The following is a 17,626-nucleotide window of genomic DNA, read 5'->3' as shown; positions in this document are numbered from 1 at the left end:
TTGTCTTCAACTTTTTTATTGCACTTATGAACCATTGATGGCATTTACTCCTTAACTCTGTACATTTGAACCATCTCTAATTTTGTTTGAAGAAATTACTCCAACTTCAGAAATTACTCCAACAGGACAGTTGTAATTTCACTAGTTGTCAGTTTTCTCTCTGATTTTACCTCTAATGTCGTATGGTTGGTGGCCTTGTTCATATTTAGAGTATTATTTAATCTTGGAAGGCAAAACCACAAACATCATAAGAACATTTCTTCGGTCTTTTAACATTTGTAAGTCCCACTTCATTTCTTTAGCATCCATATAAACGGAAGCACTTTTTTTGTTTTGGTTGAAGAGGTTCGTATAAATTTCGAGTAACGAATTAATGAAAATGACCGTTCGTACGAAGTGGGTAGGCAAACAGAGTTTCCTTTCTCTGCTCTCTCTAGTCTCTACCCTCCTATTTTATCTCTCTTTCTCTCTCTCTTGTTATTAAGGAACCAGTTATGACCATGAAAGTGAGGCGAAGGCAGGGAAAATAAAAGGAGGAGGAGAAAGCGAATTATGCACACAATGAGGGAGACATTCTTTCTGTTACTCTCCACTCAGCCCATATGGCTTCTCCTCCTTTCCTTGCTTGGTTTCTTCACCATTCTCAGCCACTCCACCACTGTTGTTCAATGGGTTTTCAGAGTCTTTCTCAGACCCTCCAAGGATCTGAGATACTATGGCTCTTGGGGAGTTGTCACCGGAGCCACTGATGGCATTGGCAAGTCATTTGCCTATCAGCTGGCCAGAGCCGGCCTCAACCTTATACTGGTGAGCAGAAGCTCCACCAAGCTGAAGGAAGTTTCTAAGGATATCCGATCTCAGTTTCCTAATACAAAGGTAAAGATCATCGAATTGGACTTCACAGAAGATGATATTAGTGCTGGTATGGCAGAGTTTAAGAAGGTGATTCAAGATTTGGACGTGGGGGTTCTGATAAACAACGTGGGGATTACATATCCAAACGCCAGTTTTTTCCATGAAGTGGATGAGAAAGTCTGGATGAATGTTCTTAAAGTGAACGTGAAGGGCACTACTTGGGTTACCAAAGCTGTTTTGCCAAAGATGATTACTAAGAACAGAGGAGCTATTGTGAATATTGGCTCTGGAGCTGCTGTTATTGTTCCTTCTCATCCTCTCTACGCAATCTATGCTGCTACAAAAGCGTAAGTAATCAAGTTCCCATCTTTCTTCTTCAGTTTATTTTCTTGTTCTTGTGCTTGTTCTTTTTACTTCAAGTTATCAGGAACTCATAATCATGGAAGGAAAAGAAATCAAGAAAATTTGAGGAAAAAAAGCCCATCTCTTTCTATCACTTCAGAAGAACTGATTAATGAGATGTGGCTCAGCAACTGCCCATGTCTTCCTGCCAAACCAACTTTGAGAAACTTTTAACTTCTCTGCATTTTGAGATTAAGAAAGTACAGGTACAGGTTTGACAGATGGGTTCAGTTTGTATTAGAAGAACGTGTCATTGACTGTTATGACCGTCCCTAGCAAATATGGTCCTCTTTGGGCATTTCTTTTCAAGTTTCTCCTCAAGGTTTTTAAAATGCGTCTATTAGGGAGATGTTTCCACACCCTTATAAAGAATGCTTCGTTCCCCTCTCCAACCAATGTGAGATCCCCACATATTTAATGAAACCCAACTCTTTGTTCCAACCCCACATCGATTCCCACTTCCACGGCTAAGTTAAAACCTTCAGTTTTCTGATTATGGGATGGTCGAAAAGCTCAGAAACTTTGATCTTGTTGATGACAGATTCTGATGGGTTCTTTTGTTGTATTCAGGTACGTGGACCAACTCTCAAGATCTCTACATGTGGAATACAAGCATTGGGGAATTGATGTGCAGTGTCAGGTTAGTATAACAAGAACTCATTTTGTTACAACTCGGCTGAAAGCTGAAATTTTTGTGTGATTTTTAAAAAAAAAATCCAGGTGCCATTGTATGTGGCAACTGAAATGGCGTCGAGAGTGGCGTCGGTGAGCAGAGCGTCGCTGTTTATTCCATCAGCCGATGACTATGTGAGTGCTGCAATTCACAGAATTGGATACGAGCCACGATGCACCCCTTACTGGGCTCACTCTCTCCAATGGTGCTTTGCTCGTCTTCTCCCGGAGGCAGCACTCGACGCGTGGCGACTGTCCATTGGCTTGCATAGGAGGAGTAAGGGATTGGACGCCATGAAAGGGATTGAAGGTTACAAACAAGAATAAAAGCAACTCTGTGAAGGCTACTGTTGTATTGCAACTACATTGTAATAGTTATGAATGTGATGAGTTGTTCAATAAGGTGATATAATATGGTTTGCTTGACTTCAATGTTGCCAAGCTCATTCACGTCCTGTGACCTATCAATTATTTAATGTCCTCTCAATCCGAGCGTGATTCAATAAAAAAAGACATTAATTCTATTAAAAAAAAATGCAAAAAAGTGGAACTTAGTCCTTATTTTATAAATAACTTTTTGCATTTAATAATTTCAATTAAAGAGTTTGGTACGATGATTAAGAAATGACACTAAAATTATGGTCGGTATACAACCACGAAAATAATAATTCAACCATATTTTACGAAAATAATTAAGATATGAAACTAAAATTATGGTGGATAGATAGCCACGAAAATAATAATTCAACCATATCTTATTTCGTATTTCAAATGCTTAGGACTCATAAACTGTTCGGTCCATTATACTAAATTAAATGGTTACAGCATTTAATGTGAATATTAATAATTTGCTGACAAAAAATAAAAATAAAAAAAGGTTTGCAATTATGTCTTAAATAGGGGCAATGAGCTATAACTCATTTCCCATTTGTAACAAAAAAACAAGTGGTTTCAAATTTGTGTGATTCACCAAATGTATGTACCTAAAAATATGGTTTTTTTTCTAATAATACTAAACCTCTTATTTTAAACNAAAAAAAAAAAAAAAAAAAAAAAAAAAAAAAAAAAAAAAAAAAACGTGTCAATTATTCTTAATTTATTTTATGCTCACTTAATTGAAAATTTGATTAAAATGGGTATGTTTATCCAATTTAAATAATAAAAGGTTTATTAATGTTTTAAATTGGATGATCACCGCACCTAATTAGTTTATCTAAAATATTCCTAAATTTTCAAAAGTTTTGATAGCACCNTAAAAAAAAAAAAAAAAAAGTCTCAACTCGTCTCTAACTCATTATCATTAGTTTTAGATGGAAGTTGGTACTACTTTATTTCAATGATACACAACATTTTTTTTTTACGATAAATATATGAACGAACATCATTTATGAACCCCTAATAAATTATCTTTAAATTTGTTATTATTATTTTTTATAATTATGAGTATTTTAAAAACATTGTATTGATAAGATATTTTTGAAGTAAAAAAAAAAAAAATATATATATATATATATATATATATATATATATATATATATATATATTTAGTTTTTTTAAAAAAAAAGATTTAAGAGTATTATGGAAAGTTTTGAAAATTAAAATATTTTTGAAATACCCTAAAGTTAAAAGGTTATATTTAAATCCTTTTAAAAGTTCAAGAGTATTTTTTAAATAGAGAACTAACGGTTTTCATATCCAACTAACAGTAAAAGTATTTTTTAGACAAAAGGCAAAGTTTAACAATATTTTTAATAAAAATATGCGTGAAATCAAAGAGAGGAGCTCTCTCGATCAAATGTAGACTCCACTCAAGAAAGCATAGAGTAACTTGTTGCTCAATGTCTTTCGAAAAATAAGAAATTCTAGCTCTTTCGATATTTCACCGATGGCTCGAGCCCTAATAAGGCTTCTACCCATCTCAATTGATGTTTCAACAGCCAAATACTAGTCTTGGAACAGTACTATCCAAAAAAGAGTGGATTATCAATCTCAACGTTTAAAAGTTTCAATCAAAGGGAAATGAGAGAAATTCAAAGACTTATCTAGAAACACACAATCAAAGGATGAACACAAATTTGGGAGAGTAGAGGGACTTACCCCATAAACAATTTCTTTGTCGAAGTCAGACTCAAAGATGAATTGGACGACGAAGAAGGGGCTATGATGGAGCCAAGGACGTGGCGGGTTACATTGATTGTTGGGTTCACTGCATTTCTTCCCCTAGCAATCAAGTCAATTTCGGCAATTCATTTGAAACATCCCCACAAATTGGGTCACTTAGGTACGTCCCCACAAAGTTAGGTCGCTGATTTTCGGAACCCTTGTCTCGATTCTAAACTTCTCTTTGATTGTTCTGAAATGGGTTTGTGTTAATTTTCTCCGACCCCCAATGGACCTGATGAAATACAGCTCGTGGCCGCTTCTGACCGGACCCACCGATGGTATTGTCGAGGGCCTCGCTATTCAATGCTCTCAGAAAAGTGCTTGATCTCATCTTGGTGGGTCCAAAGCACGAAGAATTTAGAAGGGTTTCGGACCCGATTCTGTCAAAATCAAGGATGGATCTCTTCCAACTGCCTCATGTTGAACACAAGGGTAATGGGATTGATCTTCAGTCTCAGGTACAGTAATATGTTTATGAGCTTTTCTACATAAAAGTGGCAATTCAAGCATTGTTTTTATGCATTTTGGTCAAGAAAATGCTCCCATTAAGGTTTATACACTCTAGACAGAGTCTTGTTGCTGCCTGTTTACAAAGAGCCTCACTAATTGATTCAGTATCTGAAAAGAGTGCAATAACCATTCATTTTGTTTCATGTTGTAGAACTAGTGGGATCTTTATTTGTTTTTCCTTCTTTATAGACATGGACTGGATCATATTGGTTTCTATACCTTAAGCCACAAAACACCCTTTTGGGCTTCCTTTCAAAGTTTTTAAACGTTAGGGACATGGACTGGATCATATTGGTTTCTAGCACTACTTCCTTTCTCCAATCTTTGTGAGACCCCCCAATCCACCTCCTTCAGGACCCAGCGTCCTTGTTGACACACCGCCTCATGTCCACCACCTTCGGAGTTTAGCCTCCTCTCTGGCACATCGCTTGGTGTCTAGTTCTAATATCATTTGTAAGCCCACTACTAGTAAATATTGTCCTCTTTGGACCTTCCCTTTCGGACTTCTCCTTAAAGTTTTTAAAACGCGTTTGCTAGGGAGAGATTTCCAGACCCTTATAAAGAATGTTTCATTCTCCTCTCCAACCGACGTGGGATCTCACGTATGTAGAGCATTGATATGAACTAAGAGATATATTAAAGAGCTTAGACGAAATNAATTCGAGTGGCTGAAGCTGAAGCAGCTACTTTCGAAGTAACAGAAAGAAAAGCAACGACTGGAGTGGGAGAGTCAGAGTCGAAAAGAGGATTCCTCACTTCTTTCTCTCATTCAAAACCGTGCATGAGACTTTCATCTCGCACGGCTCCTAAGCTAAGTGATAAAAGAAAGAAGAACTCATCTTCTTTCCTTTTTTTATTACCTTCCTCGCGTATGTATAGGACCGAATCCATTCAATTTGTAAAAAGGATTACTAATCTTTAACTTTTCGAAGAATCGTTCATCCGTGGTTGTGGATGTGGATGACTGATTTAAGTGTAAAGCCATTCAAAAGGTTATATGAAAATCACTTGTAATAAACTTCTTAATCACATTTGTTTAGCAGTGTTCAAAGCTGTTTGTGCCATCAGATCTCAAATTGCTTGGCTTATCTGTGATTCTTACCGTGTGTCCTTCAGTGATTACTTTGGAGTTTGTATCACATCTTTATTTCAAAATGAGTTTTTCTCCATCAACTAGCCATGGGTTTGCTGCTATATTTCATGATTATGAACAAAATTTCATTCCATCCCTCATGAGTTCTAATGACTTGCAAAGCTACCCTCTGTGTGCAGTGACACATGAGAGTGACATGAAGTTTTCTAATAAATGATATCATCCTGAGTTAAGCAATAAGTTCGATCGAGGCGGGTTCGGAAAATCATTATGAGTTAAAGCATATGAAGTCCATGTTGCACTGCTGCCTTGTTTCTGATAGGAATGCTATCAGTTTCATATTAGGGTTGATCCAATTGTAGTTTAGAGTGGAATTCCTCTGCTTGATGTTCATGTTAATCCTGGGCACTAGTGTTAATGCAGGTCCCATTTACCTTCGGGCTACATAAAGATGGCATGTAACTATCCAATGCTTCGAACCCATTTTAAAAATTTTGGAAATCTCTTCTTAGCCGATAACAATAATAATAGGATAACTAGATGTGCCACGAAGATGTTAGGCTCCTAAGGGAGGTGGATTGTGAGATCCTATATCGGTTGGGGAGGGAAACAAAACATTCTTTAATATCTGCTAAACATATGATATTAGAGCCAGATGCTAGGCCCCGAAGTGAGGTGGATTGTGTGTGAGATTGTATATCGGTTGGACAGGGGAACAAAACAGACAACTGATATTAGAGCCAAATGCTAGGCCCCCAAGAGAGATTGGAGATTGGAGAGGGGAACAAAACATTCTTTAATATTTGCTAGACGATTGATATTAGAGCCCGTCATTAGATGTGCCAGCGAGGATGCTAGACTTAAGGGAAGTGGATTGTGAGATCTTATATCAGTTGGAAAGAAACAAAACATTCTATATAAAAGTGTGTATAAAAGTGTGAAAATTTTTATCTAGACAAAATCGTTGATACGTAACAAGTCAAGGATCATTAACATCAATTATAAACATAAAATATTCTTAATATTCATAATAATTTTTAAAATAAAATTGTGTTATAACCTAATTTGAAAAAAAAAAAAAGAAATTATAGTTATTAAAATAAGCCAATAAATGGAATTAAAAACCGCGTCCAAAGACGGTAATAAACACGGAAAAAAAAGACAGATGGACAAGAAAGAGGACAGGGAGGAATGTGTGGGAAAGGCAATAAGTCCATGACCTAGCGGTGGGACCACGCCATGTCATCCAAAAGTGGTCCAATCACAAATAATTAACCCAAAAAATAATTATAAATTAACCCACTAATAATATAATGCCCAATTGGAACCCTCTCACCCGTTTCTTTCAATCCAGCTGTATTCCCTTTTTCTTTTCCTTTCTTTTCTAATACATTTTCCCAAATTTTAATCATTAAATAAAATAAATTAAAACTCTTTTTTTTTTCTTCCGTAAGTAAATACAAAAATCATAACAGTAATCAAGGAATTACGACCGTTGGATGGCGTCCCTCCTTTTCCGGAACACAACCTCCGTGTCCAATCCAAAACCGTCGATCTTCCCGACGCGCACCACCGCCGATCTCCGGAACAGAGCCTCCAACGGCTTCACACTATGCAGATCATTGGCGGAGTACTTATCCGTATGTCCCGATAACGCTACATGTAAGACGCAGACTCCGCCGGGCTTCAACGTCCGTTCGATCTCCGCCACGAATCGGTCCGGGTAGAGCGCGTGATCGAAAACATTGGAGAATTCGAAATCGAAAGTGTGGTTTCCGAAGGGCTGGTTGTGGAAATCGCCTTCAATCACGAGCGGCGGGTAGGGCACCAAGTCCATTCCGATGGAATCCGAGACTCCGATCTTCCTCAATGCCTGCACCTCCTGACCGACCCGAGCCCCGATGCAAAGGGCTTTGGAATCCTCGGACAGAAGCCCTTCCCCCTTCAAACCCTCGAAGAATCTAGAGAATACCTGGATCTTCCGGTCCCAATCGCGGGTGGTCCATATCTTTCGGAGCTTCGGGTCGAGGGTTTTGTTGAGCTGCTTCTTTATGTAGCGGTCGTAGGAAGTGTAGCCGGGTCGGATCCTTAAATCGGAGGGTTGTGGGGTGGAATTGTCGGTGGCCGGAGTGGAAAATCGGTGGTAGTAAGGGCGGAGAGAGAGGAGGAGGAGGAATGGAAGAGAGAAAAATAGGGATAACACAAAGTATTTAGATATCTGAAGAGGCTTTGTTTGGATTCCTTTCATCTCTGCACAACAAAGCTGCAACCAAAATCCCTCTCTCTCTCTCTCTCTCTCTCTCTCTCTCTAAAAGCAACCTTCTGAGCTCTTCTTCTTCCCCTTCCCTAAAGACCTGCACAAACCACAACAGATGCTTACACCAAGTTGACCACTTTTTATATAAAATTACACACATATATATATATATATATATATATATATATATATTGGTTTTTTTTTTAATAAGAAAGAATATTATTTTGTCTCGCGAGTGTTAGCTGTTGGATGATGAAAGTTCCACATTCCTAATTAAGGGATGATCCTGAGTTTATAAATATTTTCTCTAAGAATGAGGCCTTTGAGAATACCAAAACAAAGCCATCAAAACTTCTGCTCAAAATGGATAATATCATACAATTGTGTAGAGTTAGTGGATAATATCATATCATTGTATAGAGTCAGTGGATAATATCATACAATTGTGTAGAGTTAGTGGATAATATCATACCATTGTATAGAGTCAGTGGATAATATCATACCATTGTGTAGAGTCAGTGGATAATATCATACCATTGTGGAGAGTCGGTGGATAATATCATACCAGGGTGAATAACTTGAATAAAATTTATAACTTAAATTTCTATTTTATGGGTTTATTGGGTTAGTTTTTTATTTTTTTAATTACTTTAAAAAAAAATTAAATTAATAAATAAAATTTCGTGAATTTATAATGTTGAAGTATGATGGGTGGCAAAATGGGGATTAGTGATGGAAGCGCGGTTTTTTGGTCATTTGGGGCATTTTTGAATGGGAATTTGGACAACACATGTCTGCACATGCTTGCTTTTATATCACTCCTCTACCCTTTATTTATTAATAATTGACAATTTTTAATTATTTTTTTTTTTTTTTAATTTTCATTCAATGAGTGTTTTGGATTTAAGTGCTTTTTATTTTTATTTCAATTCATTATTTTGTATAATAGAATAATGCACAATTATTAAATAACGTCGTCATGACGGTATCTCATAATAATTATGAAGTGTATATATATATATATATATATATATATATATATATATATATGACGTCTAAATAAATAAAAGGTACTTGAACAAATCGAAATCACTTGTTCAAGTTCATAAGAACTTTAATATTTATTTGCATTCTTTTTTAAATCATGATTTTTGTGGGGTAATTTTGATTAAGAAGTAAACATTAAAGAAAGCGTAGATTAGGGAGTAAATAAGAGATTAACAATATTAATGAGATTTGGGAGTGGCGTGACTTTTGGCTTTTGTGAATTAATTAGCTAAACTATGCTTTAATTATTTCAAAACATTCATTATATGCCAAACAAGCATCTTCCTCTTGCTTTTTTCAAACATAATACTCTAAGTCTCTTAAATAAATAAAATAAAATAAAATAAGCCAATAAATAAAAATAATGTTCACTGATTATGGAGAAAATTGGTATAAAAAATTTCACAAATTCATAAAAATTATAACCCATATTTAGAGCGGTAATTTATTAAAAATTTAAAATTCTAACATTTTTTTTTATTAAAAAATTAGGTTCAAATTGCAACACTCGCAACGGACTCCCGATTGTGTGGCACTCACTTTCTAACGACAAGTGAGCTAAGCCAATTCGTTCTTGCGTCGCCTACGGCCAAGTGACGTATGCTCGAGCCTCTGGCCTCGGTTTTAAAAGAAGGTTTTAGAAAACAAGGGCAGAGAGAGATTTTCGAAAGAAAGATTTTGTAAGAGACGTTATATAAGCAAATAAGAGAGAAATAACAACGCCTTACAATATATAACCTTGGTCAAGGAGAAGTTGACAACTAGTCGTATCCCTCAGACATTTCATGTCTAGCATTTAAATTTGATGGGTAATTTGATGACCTATTGATTTTTTTTTTTGCCAAACATTCGTACTTTTTAAGTGTTGGATGATGAAAGTCCCACGACTAATTTAGAGAATGATCATGGGTTTATAATCAAAGAGTACTATCTTCATTGGTATGAGGCATTCTCGAAAAGCAGCAAAGCCATAAGAGCTTATGCTCAAAGTGGACAATTTCATACCATTGTGGAGAGTCGTGTTCGTCTAACAATAAAAAGTTACAAAACACCCTATAAAAACTACCATACTCTACTTTGTTTAGGATTTCTTGGGATAAAAACCTTCTATGCTAGAATTTCTAAAATACCTTAATTATTTAAATAATTTTCCTAAAATGTATAACTATTTTTGTTCCCGTACTTAAATCACTTTTCTAAAATACATGTACAATATGCTCGTATAATTATTGAGTTCGACTGATATTTTAACGAATATAATATTTAAAAAAATATTTATATTTTAATGGTAAAAAAATTAGTATAAAAAATGAAAGGAATATTTTATTTACTTTTCTAATAATCAAATTTAAAGTATTTATTTAAGAATGCTTTTAAAACAATTTAAAATTTATTAGCCATTTTTTAATTTTTCTAATTTTAAAAAAATTGGAATAATTTACATATTTTCTGAACGATTCATTTATAAATGAGAAGAGAGAGAGAGAGAGAGAGAGTTGCATTTAAAATTACAGGTGTTTGAATATCACCGTTACCATTTCACTCCGACCTCATCCGATTCAGCTGGTTCAACGCCGGCTGAAGGATATTATACAGAACCCACAGAATCGCCGGCGCCACCACAATCAGCAGCAGCTGTCCTCTCGCGTCGTTGGAAGCCTCCGCCGCCATTGCCTCCGGCGTCCCGACCAGCCCAGACGCCAACAGCCCGCCGAGACCCAATCCGGCAATCACCGCCTTCTCAGTCCGCATCCGGTTGATCTGATTCAGCGCCGGCTGAAGAATATTGAAGAGAACCCAAGCCACAGCCGGGATAAGCGGCAGCAACAGAGCCAACCCACGGTTGTCGCCCTCGGCTAGATCGGCGATTTGTTGGGCGGCGAAGGCGGCGTCGGTGAAGCTCAAAGTGGAGAAGATTGCTCCGGCAATGGCGGATCCAGCGAGGGAAGATTTGGGTGAGGGGACTGGGAGGGAGAGGGGTGTTGTGGGCTTTGAGGGAAGGAGTGGTGGGGGGGTTCTGTTGGGGGTGAAGCATTTGGCGTTGAGGATCGCCATGGTCGCCATTGTTGCCGCCATTGAAGAAGGGAAAGTGAAGATTGAAGGGATTAGGGTTTGAGATTTAAGTGAGAATTTGGGGGAAATGAGAGCCAATCAAATTGAGAGAAGGGATTGTGTTCTTATCCAAAACGGTGCGCTTCGGGAATTCCAAGCCTCAAATTTTTCTTCCCTCATCCATAATATCTCTTCTTCTAATTTAAAATATTTTTTTTATTATTATTAATTTTTTATATAAAAATATATGTAATTTAAAAAATAATGAAGCCTAATAATTAATTATTATATACGTTTTAAATATATATAAAAAATAATATTTATATGGTTTAAAATAAAGTAATTTTTAATTTTTTTTTTTTTTAATATTTTGTGAGAATAAAGATTTAGGATTAAATGTAGAAAATAAAAATAAATACTTGTGAGCTCCACTAAGTTTTTCATCGCTCAACTTCAGCAGCGCCCACTTTATCTTCCAGCCCACCGCTTCAAAACAGAGGTGGTCGCCGGTGGAGTGAGGGCATTTGGCCTCGTCGTTGGCGGCCATGAACGAAGCAATGAAGGAGGGGGAAGAAGGAAGAAACTACTAGATTGATATGCTTCTTTGTGTTCACAAAAGCAAGAATCCATGAAGAAAAGGGCCATCGCGTTGCAATGAGTGGTTTCCCTAAAATGCTTCAATGGCTTCGTTTGAAGAAACCCAGAAGAACGCCATGTTTACACAACTTCATAGCTATGAATGATCATAACTTGGGGGGGAAAAGAGAAAAAGTTGTGGTTTTTCAGCTTCAAATGATTGCTGTCAGAATCATTCATGGGAAACAGAGTATTTGCTTGTTTCCTCAGCCCTTCTTCCAGTTTGTCTCAAATCTCTTCTCACACATCATTTCTAGTTTCCATGAAGTTTAAGGAAATTCTAGCATCTGGGTCGCGTCCATTTCCTCCTAAAATCAAGGATTTATGTCGAAAACTTTACTCTCAAACCAAATCAAGAGGCCAGTGGAACGAAGAATTGCAGATGAAAGCAATGGAACTGGTACTGAATCCCCTGTTCTGCTCTATTTCTTGCCATTGGTGTTCTTGATTGTTCGTTCTTGAAGGAAACCCACTGAACTTTAATCCAATCCAGTTCGGTTAGGCCTTTGTAAACCAATGTCAATCATTTTCAGTTCATAATTCCACCATCACTGACACACATCTTAGCATTGCAAACCCATAATCCTTTCTTTCTCTCCAAAGCTTTGTTTTTAGTAGTTTCTCACGATTTTTTAAGATGACCCATTTGATCTCTTTTAGCTTTGTTGCTTAAAGTTCCATTCTTGAGATGAATTGAATCATGTGGGACTCAAGAACAAAGAGATGAAGAAGAGATTGTATTTGGAAACTTGAAATTATTGGAGTATGGGCATGGTGAGGATGTGACAGTTCTTCCTCTCTTGAAGTAATGCAAAAATGTTAACCTAAATATTTCAAGACAACTTTAATAATAATAATGTCGGTTCCCAATAAAATCACCTCAATAATAATGAAATAACCCACACAGTGTCACTTTAAAAGAGTGAAAATGTAGTTGAAAGGGGGGAAAAAGAGGTAAATTTCAACTAAAAATCCTATTCTTATGGCTCTTTGAACTGTGTGGGATTGCCATTATTCATAAAAATAAAAAATAAAAAATAAAAAACTTTAAAAAATAATTTGGGATAGTCAAAGAAAAAGGGCACAAATGGGTGGAACTTAAATAAAAAAAATAGTCGATGAAAATGGAAACGTGTAAAAAGGATAAACACTATAAATAATGGGAAGCAAAGGGATTAGTTCTTTCACTAATCTCTTTAAAAACGTATAGATTTAGAAGAAGGCAGACGGCTCTCATAGGATAATAAAAAAGCAGGAATTATTCATTCTCACTCCTCGAGATAAAAGGAAATTCCCTTTCATTTTCTTTGGGAGAAGAAAAATTCCTGAATCATCCTCTAATTCATCATCATCATCATCATCATGTGGCAAAAGAAGAAGCATCTGATCGGAAAACCCACTTCGTCTTCATCCATTCTTTGATCTAAATTCTGGTTTCCACTTAGATGTAATTTCGTTTCTGAATAACTACTGATCGATCTGCGATGATCATTTTTGTGGATTTTGTGGATTTCTTTTGAGTTTCTGGAAATTTTATGATCTGGGTCTGAGGAAATCTTTTGTTTTCTGAAAAGAATCATGGATGATCATTGATGGGCATGGTTAAATTTGTAAACCCTGTTCTGGGTCATTCACTAATTGATATCATTTTTTTGGTCATGTTGGTATCTCTGACTTTTGCTCCTTATAATGAGTTTGCGTGAATAGGTGTTCTTCCTCTCTTATGGTAATCCTTTCCTTTTTGGGTTTCTTTGGTGTTCGAATATCCATTCATCAACGATTGGTATTCTTCCTAACAAAGCTTTGCCTTCTTCTCCGACCCAATTTTTATGATCATCGTCTTCCTTCTTTTGTTTTGTTCATACTTTCCTGCTATCCCTTCTGCTTCTCTTTGACTTGCCTTTGTTTTTGCTGTTCTTGAGCTCAAGTTGTACTGATCGAGTGGCTTCTTTGGGCTTTGTTCTTAACATGTTTGGTTGTAGTTAACTGATCTAATCTTGTATGTTCTTCAATCAACAAGTTCAAAGCATCCATTAATCCATTGAAGTTTTTTGCCTTTTCATTTGTTATATTCTTTGTCTTGTGAGGAATTTATACAGGCGTTGTTTTGTTTCTGATGTAGATTGAAGAGTGGAAGTTTGTTGAATAATCTGGTTAAACTAGGTAGATAATGATATCTTCAATCTTTTAGATTTACAGTAGATCGCCTGGACTGAATAATGTAGTGATTTCTTTGTTCATGTTCTCGCAATCTCAGCGATTTAGTCTCGTCTTCGATCGAGTTTGGGCACTGCAAAGCCTTAGGCAGTGCCCATGGATGCCACGACAAGTGAAACAGCGGCTATACAATTCCATAGCATTCCTGATCAATCAGTTTCTACAATTGTCTCAAATGCAACATCGACATTGTCGAAACGACGTTGCTTTGGGGAATCCGACCCGGGCGAATTCCCCTTAGCTGCCAATCCCTCCATTGTTCTTCATGTCCTGACAGCATGTAACTTGGATCCTCAAGACCTTGCGAAGTTAGAGGCAAGATTTTTCATTTCCCTTGTTCTACTTTTCCAGGATTGATAATGCTGCTGATTGATTTCGGCTGTGCGTATTGCAGGTGACGTGTTCGTTCTTTAGACAGCCTGCAAAATTTGCTCCTGACTATGAATTATCGATTTCGGAACTCGCTGCATTAGATATGTGCCAAAAGAGAGCCATATTCAAACCTATGACAGAAGAACAGCATCAAGCATTGAAGCAAAGATGTGGTGGCTCATGGAAACTGGTATTAAGGTTTTTAGTGGCTGGAGAAGCATGTTGCAGAAGGGAAAAATCCCTGGCAATCGCAGGACCCGGTCACAGCATTGCGGTCACGTCGAGAGGAGCTGTTTACTCCTTTGGATCTAACAGCTCTGGTCAGCTTGGACATGGTACCACCGAAGAGGAATCACGGCCTCGCCTTATCAGGTTGCGAAAATTTCAACAATTCTTCACCTGATATCAAGAGAGGTAGTATAAAAATTAATGGACACCGTGATCTTGCAGATCCCTGCAAGGAATTCGAATAACTCAGGCAGCAGTAGGGGCCGGAAGGACAATGTTAATCAGCGACGCGGGGCGTGTTTATGCATTTGGCAAGGATTCATTCGGTGAAGCTGAGCATGGAGCTCAAGGAGATCAAATTGTTACAACGCCGAAGTTGGTCGAATCACTGAAGGATATATTTGTGGTGCAAGCTGCAATTGGAAACTTCTTCACTGCAGTATTATCAAGAGAAGGTACAGTGTATACATTTTCTTGGGGGAGTGACGGTAGACTCGGTCATCATACCGAACCGAACGACTTGGAACCACGGCCCCTGATGGGAGCATTAGAAAACACTCCAGTTGTTCAAATTGCTGCTGGATATTGCTACCTTCTTGCTCTAGCTTGTCATCCTAATGGAATGTGAGCTCCATCTTCATTTAACACTTCTCTATCTTTACATCGTTACAAACATATGAATCACAATCCTATGTTTTCCAAAACGTCAGGTCGGTATACTCGGTTGGATGTGGACTGGGCGGGAAGCTCGGTCATGGTTCAAGGACCGATGAGAAACACCCACGACTCATTGAACAATTCCAGCTTCTGAATTTCCAGCCAGTTGTGGTTGCTGCTGGTGCTTGGCACGCAGCTGTTGTAGGTCGCGACGGTCGAGTTTGCACGTGGGGTTGGGGCCGATATGGATGCTTGGGTCATGGAAATGAGGAGTGTGAATCTTCCCCTAAGGTAGTGGAAGCATTAAGCAACGTTAAAGCAGTTCATGTTGCTACAGGTGATTATACAACGTTCGTCGTATCAGACGATGGCGATGTGTATTCTTTCGGTTGTGGAGAATCTGCTAGTCTCGGACATAACATCGACGTCCCCGGGGGGCAGGTCTCGCTTTCTTATACCTTTTTAACACATCCATGCTAAGAACAGATACAGTTCTAGATTGATATACTATAATGATATCATTTAGACACTTTCCATGCATAATGTACTTGATTATGAACTAGCATATCAGCTAGACGACTGTTGGTTCTTTCTGCTGAATCCTGCCAAGTAATGGATGTTTTTATGGATGATATTGTACAGGGGAATCGGCAACCGCGCATCTTAAGCCCGGAACTAGTAAGATCTCTGAAGCAAATTAGCGAGCGGGTCGTTCAGATTAGCCTCACTAATTCAATTTACTGGAATGCACACACCTTCGCGCTGACGGAGTCGGGGAAGTTGTATGCATTTGGTGCTGGAGACAAAGGGCAGCTCGGGGTGGAACTTATGGGGAATCAAACCGAAAGGGGAAATCCAGAGCGGGTTGAGATCGATCTAAATTAACCAAGGGGGGAAACACAACTCCATTGATGTCCAAAGTATGGTGTAATGTTATAGGCATTGCATTGCATTTTAATCACTAGATTTGGCGTATGAAATTATTAATTTGTAAATAGGGGTCCCAAAAAGGATGTGGAGAATGGTTTTTATGGTGGGTGTTGATATTTGGATGGGAAATGGATGGGTCTGCTTGTTCTTTCGCAGGTTTTAAGCCACTTTATGTGAGGGCTTGCTTTCTGGGTTGGTTCTTTAACATCATATATCAACATCATACGTCCGCCATTCAAATCAACCAAACAGCTATTCATTTTGGTAAGCAACTCAAGTTCTACGGAAGAAAACAAAATTCATTCACAACTTTAAAGACTAGGCTAAGGTTCTTCGACCCACGTTTCGTGACATCATTGACCTTCGCTGCTAGCTTGGATATGTTTTTCAAGAATTGACCCATGAGTTAGACATTCATCTATATGGGTACCATTGAGGTATGAACCCTCTATGTTCATATCAAGTCATTTATCGATACTGTATCGAAGAATGACCCCATATATCTTGAACCCTCTTCTCGAAAAATACCTCATACATTATATACCGTTCGACTCATGGGTTGGGGCACAATGTCAGCACCGGTTGACACTGTTCTCGAAAAATCCATTTTCAGAAGAAGATGCCTTAGATACTCATCTTGTAATGCTCGCTCAAGCAATGATACATATATGACATGAGATAGCTCACTTATGTCACATGTCCCAAAGGTGGTGGAGAGCTGACACACAGTCTCCCCTATAATATTTTGAGACATTTTTTATCTTGTAGGAGTACACGTGATTTTGGTGAACAGTCATACGACTTCGCGGAGTGTCTATCAAGTGTTCGACTGACATTTGACAAACTTTCATATTTAACTTTACAGTCGTATGTTGAAATGCATACTGAAACTTTAACTTTTGAGGTTATGACCTAAGGTCCTACACGACTCTCTTTAAGTTTGTCTCTGACACTCTTGTCGACACTTTGCCTATAATCTTTCTTATGTCATGGTTTGGTGCACACTCTTCTTGGTGTACTGGATGATATGTCATCCTCTTCGATCGTATCATGACACTTATTTATCTCGGGCCTCACGTAGTCGGATGAGCACCACTTGAGAGTCGCTACCTTATATGTCTATTGGGGGGGTGGGAAGTATGGTTGTGCCCTCTCCCCCACTTAAACTAGTCGTTGTCCTCGATAACTTTCTCGAGGGCACAATTGCATCCTGGATTATGACATTCTCACCCACTTAATCTCAGCATCGTCATGATCACGATCCAAACGTCGGATTAGCTACTAATTGAACCGCTAGACATAAACGTGCTTCAAAATGAATATGAAAACTGTGCACTACTTGAGCTATCACACTGACAAACCTTTTCTCGGTATTTGAGACTCGCAATATAAGCACCCTTCTCTTGAACTTTGCTGAGGACATACATAAAAACCATGGCAAAACTAACATCAGCATATTCTCCCCCAAGCTAAGGGGAGCACGCCCTAAATGTAGTCATCTTGGCCTTAACACATATTCTCAAAGTTGCAAAGGT

At 37.8% G+C, this 17,626-nt stretch overlaps 4 protein-coding genes and 1 long non-coding RNA gene across 8 annotated transcripts; 3 read left to right on the top strand and 2 right to left on the bottom strand.

Moving 5' to 3' along the window:
• Positions 1 to 134: 134 nt before the first annotated feature.
• Positions 135 to 2,411, top strand: LOC111781144 (very-long-chain 3-oxoacyl-CoA reductase-like protein At1g24470). Its single transcript, XM_023661595.1, has 3 exons — positions 135 to 1,202; positions 1,828 to 1,897; positions 1,978 to 2,411. Exons 1-3 carry the CDS (start codon positions 553 to 555, stop codon positions 2,254 to 2,256), a joined length of 999 nt encoding a protein of 332 aa, XP_023517363.1. The 5' UTR covers positions 135 to 552; the 3' UTR covers positions 2,257 to 2,411.
• A 1,462-nt stretch (positions 2,412 to 3,873) lies between these two features.
• LOC111781172 lies at positions 3,874 to 4,680 on the top strand. The gene is made up of 2 exons (XR_002812952.1): positions 3,874 to 4,210; positions 4,339 to 4,680. It is a non-coding gene; the product is annotated as an uncharacterized LOC111781172 (long non-coding RNA).
• A 2,268-nt stretch (positions 4,681 to 6,948) lies between these two features.
• On the bottom strand, positions 6,949 to 8,091 carry LOC111781163. Its single transcript, XM_023661619.1, has one exon. The coding sequence runs from the start codon at positions 7,941 to 7,943 to the stop codon at positions 7,182 to 7,184; it is 762 nt and encodes a 253-aa protein (XP_023517387.1). The 5' UTR covers positions 7,944 to 8,091; the 3' UTR covers positions 6,949 to 7,181.
• A 2,342-nt stretch (positions 8,092 to 10,433) lies between these two features.
• On the bottom strand, positions 10,434 to 11,158 carry LOC111776602 (photosystem II core complex proteins psbY, chloroplastic-like). Its single transcript, XM_023656001.1, has one exon. It carries the CDS (start codon positions 11,073 to 11,075, stop codon positions 10,539 to 10,541), a length of 537 nt encoding a protein of 178 aa, XP_023511769.1. The 5' UTR covers positions 11,076 to 11,158; the 3' UTR covers positions 10,434 to 10,538.
• A 1,719-nt stretch (positions 11,159 to 12,877) lies between these two features.
• Positions 12,878 to 16,258, top strand: LOC111795660 (ultraviolet-B receptor UVR8-like). Of its 4 annotated transcripts, none has more exons than XM_023678213.1 (7): positions 12,878 to 13,134; positions 13,810 to 13,850; positions 13,945 to 14,219; positions 14,299 to 14,648; positions 14,727 to 15,128; positions 15,215 to 15,602; positions 15,804 to 16,258. In XM_023678213.1, exons 3-7 carry the CDS (start codon positions 14,001 to 14,003, stop codon positions 16,044 to 16,046), a joined length of 1,602 nt encoding a protein of 533 aa, XP_023533981.1. In that variant the 5' UTR covers positions 12,878 to 13,134; positions 13,810 to 13,850; positions 13,945 to 14,000; the 3' UTR covers positions 16,047 to 16,258. The 4 variants fall into 4 exon arrangements, with proteins under 4 accessions (XP_023533981.1, XP_023533989.1, XP_023533996.1 ...); XM_023678221.1 differs by having other exon boundaries at positions 12,878 to 13,686; XM_023678228.1 differs by lacking the exon at positions 13,810 to 13,850.
• The last annotated feature ends 1,368 nt before the right edge of the window (positions 16,259 to 17,626 follow it).

Source organism: Cucurbita pepo, chromosome LG01 (genome assembly GCF_002806865.2).
Source record: "Cucurbita pepo subsp. pepo cultivar mu-cu-16 chromosome LG01, ASM280686v2, whole genome shotgun sequence".
Taxonomy (NCBI): domain Eukaryota; kingdom Viridiplantae; phylum Streptophyta; class Magnoliopsida; order Cucurbitales; family Cucurbitaceae; genus Cucurbita; species Cucurbita pepo.
This window is presented reverse-complemented; position numbering and strand designations above follow the sequence as displayed.